General features: G+C 36.8%; 1 protein-coding gene across 1 annotated transcript in view; it reads left to right on the top strand.

Annotated features, from left to right (window-relative positions):
• LOC116847519 overlaps window positions 1–1,608 on the top strand; it is a 35,435-nt gene extending 33,827 nt beyond the window's left edge. Inside the window, exon 2 of the mRNA XM_032822606.1 lies at window positions 522–1,608. Within this exon, the coding sequence (XP_032678497.1) occupies window positions 522–895 (374 nt within the window). The 3' untranslated portion in view covers window positions 896–1,608. The remainder of the gene's footprint in view (window positions 1–521) is intronic.
• Window positions 1,609–5,854: the final 4,246 nt, after the last annotated feature.

Raw genomic sequence — 5,854 nt, 5'->3', positions numbered from 1 at the left:
CTCTCTCTCTCTCTCTCTCTCTCTCTCTCTCTCTCTCTCTCTCTCTCTCTCTCTCTCCCTCCCTCCCTCCCCTTCCCCCCTCTCTCTCCCTCGCTCTCTTTCTCACACGCGCGTCTGATTCATACGTATTAAGAACTACGAATTTAAAATTGCGCGCACGAACAATTTTATCCCGGGTAATGCGTCCTAAAATCTCACGACGTTCGTCAGACATTAACCATTGCATGTTCGCCCCGAACTCGTTGGACACGTCGTGAAACGCGAGAGCGTTGTTGTCTTAAAAGCGCGCGCCATCGCCGAGGCGCGGATACACACGCGTAAACATCGGCACGATCGGCTTCGTTAAGACGTCAATGATGATTACCGCGCGAGAACAAGTTCCCAGGCAGGATCACGTTCGCCGGCTCGTTAATAAATCGACTCGCGCGATAAAAAATATATATCCGATATCTTTCTCCCCCCTCTCTCTCTCTCTCTCTCTTTATCTATCTACCTATCTATCTATCTTTTTCCCTCAGCAGTGACGGCAGCATCGCTCTCGCGGGCGGCCCGAAGACTCATCGGCCCGGAAACACGTCGCATCGACTGCCGTCAGGAGTTAAATCTCGGCGAGAATTTTATTTCCGAGATCTCCGTTCCCCCGCCCGACGAGGCCCGGCGAGACTCCATTAAGTGCGCGACGAGCGGAGAGAGGAGGAAGGAGAAGCGGCTGCTCAGGACCGATTGTTCCTTTCGGTCGAGTGAAAAATTCTCCCTTCGCCTCTCGCCGGTGAGCGAACCCTCTCGGAAAAAGGGGATAGGATGTGCCAGGGTAAGGCCAAGGGTGGAGGGGAATCTCCTTAAAACGAGGCAATCTTCCGCGATCCGCCGTAAAATTACACGGAGGTTTTGGTGATGAACATTTTGCCGCGCATCCAGACGAGAGATCTCATCCCCCTCCCGGTCTATAGTCACCGCATTAAGCTTATCGCACCCGGCATTGTCGGGGCTGAAACACACGCCGATGGGCAATCGCTGAGAATCGTAGGAAGATGCGTGTACACGCGTCGTTCGGACCGCCACCTCGCCGTTTCACCAAAGGATCGTCCCGTGAACAACGGCTCCGGCTATTCGGAGCTGCTCGAGCAGCAAAATGTGGAGATAAGTCTGGGAGGTACCATAAAGTCATTCGCCTCCGCTGCTACCCGCTCGCTGCAAAACTACGGGCAGAACTTTGAAAGGGAAATTCGAGCGGCTGGGGCCGAGCGGCGAGTGAGCGAGCAGCGTTCTCGCTGGCAAGAAGCCCGGTGATGCGCTGAGTTAGCTGTTAATGTTCCGAAGAGAGCGTCCAAATAGAGACGCCGCCAGTGAATAGTTTAATTAACGGCGAGCGCGAAGGAAACACACTCCCGCCCCCGCGCGCCGACGGGGCCGTAATCGCGGCGCTTTCTGCGCGCGATTCCCACGCGCGCGCCTCGCGACTCCGCTGGAATGAATATTAGTGGACTAAGCTTCAATAATAAATCCTACTATGTTAAAGTGAATCAGTGAATAGCCACTGATATCAGTTATATGTAAAGCACTGAGCAGTTTCAGTGCTGTACTTATAACTGCAAATCAGTGTATATTTACCCGAGCAAAAATGTATCTAGTAGAGCAGATTTTAAGACTAGTAGCTAGATAGTAATGACTAGATAAGTTTTCTAGCCAGTCACTAGTTCGTGACTGGCTAAATATTCCTACTCAGTCTTTTGAATGTCAGGACTGTCTAGTAACTATACCAATTACATAGATAGTGGCTAGATGAAAAAGATTACACAGTAACGAGATAGAAAACCATCGGTAAATCCTGAATAGAAATTGGACATCAGAACTGTCTAGTACTTATATCAATTATAGTTACAAGTTACTTTTTTGTATCTAGCTAGATAATTTTTGTATCTAGCTAGATAATTAGATAATTTTTCTGGAACAGCTACTAGGAGAAGTGAGCGTTATATTCTTAGCTAGTAGCGATGTAAGACCCAACTTTTCTGTGTCATTACTAGACAATCACTAGATTTAATTTCTGTTCGGGTATATTACTATTTCTATTAGTATACCATTGTAGGTAAAATATAACGATTAACGAACCCTCTCCCCAACGACCCTGACATTGACACATATTATTATAAGAAAAGTATGTTGAAGAGCATACAAAAAGTTTTAGTCGTCGGATTTTGTCCATTGCAAAGCTTTAACAAAAAAAGTTTGTTAAATATTTAGCAAATTAAAATGTCATGTAAATATGACTTTTTAATTAAATATTTATATAAAATCAATTTATAAAAAATCATCGGTAAATCCTGAATAGAAATTAAATATCAGAATTGTCTAGTAACTATAACAATTATAGTTACAAGTTAATTTTTTGTATCTAGCTACTAGATAATTTTTCTGGTACAGCCACTAGGAGAAGTGAGCATTACATTCCTAGCTAATAGCAATGTAAGACCCAACTTTTCTGTGTCATTACTAAACAATTACTAGATTCAATTTTTGTTCGGATACTTGCTTTCAATGATGTTTCGCTGATTCATTTTAAGAGAATACCAGGTCAAAACTCCTTAGCCTTTCGTGGAAAAACATGTACATGTACATCACTTCTCCGTAAAGCGAACAAAAAAATATTTCTTTATCGTTTGCTAAGTAAGTTGCATAATTTCTTTTTTTCTCCTAAATCATCACCTAGAATTAATGAATTTATTTCGCAATCTCAAATTAGCTCTAAATACAAAATAATTTTTGACACTAAACATTATTATTCCAGCAAATTAACAATTGCTTCCATACACAATCTTTTTGTAGCATCAAAAAATCTGTTTAGTTATACCTCATTTTTCATTATATTAAATTTACTAACTTACTATTAAAATAACTAATTTATTTTTCTTATTCAGATAGCGCATTGGTCTGCTATGCCAAAAGTCCCGGGTTGTTCGATCCCAGGCGGAACCCTTAAAATTTTCATGCAATCGTGTAGCTCCTCTTCGGAGGCCCGGCAAGCCTCCAAGAAAAAGTATCTTTGCCACGAAGACCTCTCAAAATCTGCCAATCGGAATCAGCGTTAAAACTTGTAGGTCTCATATGCCTGTATTATGATTTACATACGCATTGCAGATATACGTAAAGGGAGGTAGACCTTTGTCCGACTTGGACTGTTGCGCCATTAAAAAAAATTTTTTTTCTTATTCTAATTCTTTATCATCTTGTCTAAATTTGCGTTTACATTGTCTTTTCTAATCTGTCATTCTAATAACTTGATATATCGTCACTCAAATTAGAAAACACACAAAATTTCAGTTTTACAAGAGATTTTACAAATGATGCAGAATCTTTTGTCGTGTAGGTGTCACTTGACACGACCAAGAAAAAAAAAGTGAAAGTTTTAATTGAATTTTTTGAAATTAAATTTTTACTTTATAATTATACTTTATAATTTATACTTTTGAAATTAAATTTGTAATTCATGTATAGAATCCAACCAAAAATACCCAAAATTACATTTTGTTTTCTAGATACTTGAACTCATTAAACTTAATTCGCCAAGAGGATTTAACAATCGATGTAGAATAATTCAATAACTGTCAAGCTACATATGATACAAATTATGTATGAACGAAATGACCTCAATTTCGTCAAAAATTGGAGTCAGAAGGTCTTCTAATTTGGTCGACGATACATTATATCCAAGCACAATAGAAATGAGAAATATTAAGTTTTGATTAATTATTAAGGTTTTATTGAAGCTTAGTATATAATCATGGCAAACGATGTCATGCATGCGCGTGCGCGCTCTTGTCCGCGAAAAATGCAATTTCGATCAAACGTTCGTTTATTGTTCGCATCACACACACACACACACACACACACACACACACACACATATTGACATTGGCTTATCGAAAAGGCACGCTCAACCGGCTGACAATGGTGAGATACGTTTTACTTCTGTCAAATGAAAACGAGATAATGTGCTGGCTGTCAAAAACGAATCACTTTAATCGCGAATGACGTCGACAACATGGGGGACAAGTATTTTTATATAAACACAGCCGATTGATGTGTGGGCCACTGTTCACTTGTGCCATATTGTTAACGGGCGTAGACAGAATTCGCCATTAACCCGTGAGTGTTCCTGTCACGCAACATGTGTTATTTTAAATCGAAATAGCGAATGTCAGTGTTCTGGAAGTAGCAAGTGCGTTTTCAATATCAAACACTAGATCAGACGAATTAATAAAAATTATGGTTGTTTTATATAACTTAACTGTTATGTAGCTTTATATAGCTTGACAGTTATTGAATTATTCCACGTCGATTGTTAAATCATCTAAGCGAATTAAGTTCAGTGGGTTCGAGTATCTGAAAAACAAAACGTAAATTTAGATAATTTTAACTAGATTTTATATACAAATAAAAATTTAATTTTAAAAAATTCAATTAAAACTTGATCAAATACTTCCACGGCGTCTTTCACGCTTTAAAATTGCATATTTTTTAATGAATAATTAATAACGCGCGAGAAAATATTGTATACTAAAGAAAAAATATAGTTGAAGTAACTATAATTTATATTATATACTATAATTTATATTATAACAACTATTTATATTAAAATCATCATAGTTTATGATATTATAGTTTTTATTTTAAACATATTGTTTTAATTCTTCTAAATATGCAAACTGTAGCAAAGTAAATACAGAATCATAATAATTATACCTATGACACATATATTCATCCGTCTCTTATCATCTCTTCATCATCATCTGTATTGTGCATCCGTATCTTATAATTGTCATAAACATAAATGATATTTTCGTATAACAAAACATCATAAAATATAGTATATAGTATAACAATAGTAATAAAGAAATGTATTCACACAGTTGAGTACAAAAATGCACATTTATAACCAACTTGATCTGATTTGACTTTATATATTTACTATATTTACTTGAATTATATGCAAAACCGCACATACCTCTAGCACTGTAATTTTATGTTCAGTTGCCTTATTCTATTTGTTTGTCTGTAATACCAATTCCTTTGTCAAACACCTTATAGATAATCATGTACATACGGTAATATTTCCGAATTTTTCTTTACCAAATATATGTATGGAGTAAAATTTATCAGTATTACAAATATGTACAAATGTACAATATAATCACATACTTTTCTTTAAAAATAGTTGTTTCTTTTACTGTTCTCTGTCATTAATATCCTGTGTACGATAAAGTACTCTATAAGAATGTAGTTATATATATACTATATATACAAATATTTATCATATATACTATCATATATACTACGATTGCATTAATTATATAAAATACTTTGATATATATATATATATATATATATATATATATATATATATATATATATTTAAAATTACTATAATTTATATGGTAAAAATTTACATAGTTTAATTATATCCTGTTATAATTATAATTATTGCCAACATTCAGATAACATTTACTATAGAAATAACATTTCTATTTATAAAATTTTTATTGTCACTATATATTTCCAAATACCATACATTTTTCTCTCAGTGTGCCACCCGACAGAGGCGTTCACGGTACTTTCGCCCATTAAACAATTTAATCGGACGAATTCGCGCGCATTCTAAACGCTCTTTGTTTCCCGCGATTCTTGCCGGGACGGATTTATTCGCATTCGTCGATATTATTGGAATTCGCACGGTAGTATTCCCCTGCACGCTTCGTACCGCGGCGCTTCTTTGCGATAGAAAGAGAGAGAGAGAGAGAGAGAGAGAGAGAGAGAGAGAGAGAGAGAGAGAGAGAGAGAGAGAGAGGGGGGGGGG

The sequence above is a fragment of the Odontomachus brunneus genome, unplaced genomic scaffold (genome assembly GCF_010583005.1).
Source record: "Odontomachus brunneus isolate Ranch 3 - 2012 unplaced genomic scaffold, Obru_v1 Obru_scaffold_079, whole genome shotgun sequence".
Classification (NCBI taxonomy): Eukaryota; Metazoa; Arthropoda; class Insecta; order Hymenoptera; family Formicidae; genus Odontomachus; species Odontomachus brunneus.
Note: the sequence above shows the minus strand (reverse complement) of the source record. Positions and strands in the feature narration are given on the sequence as shown.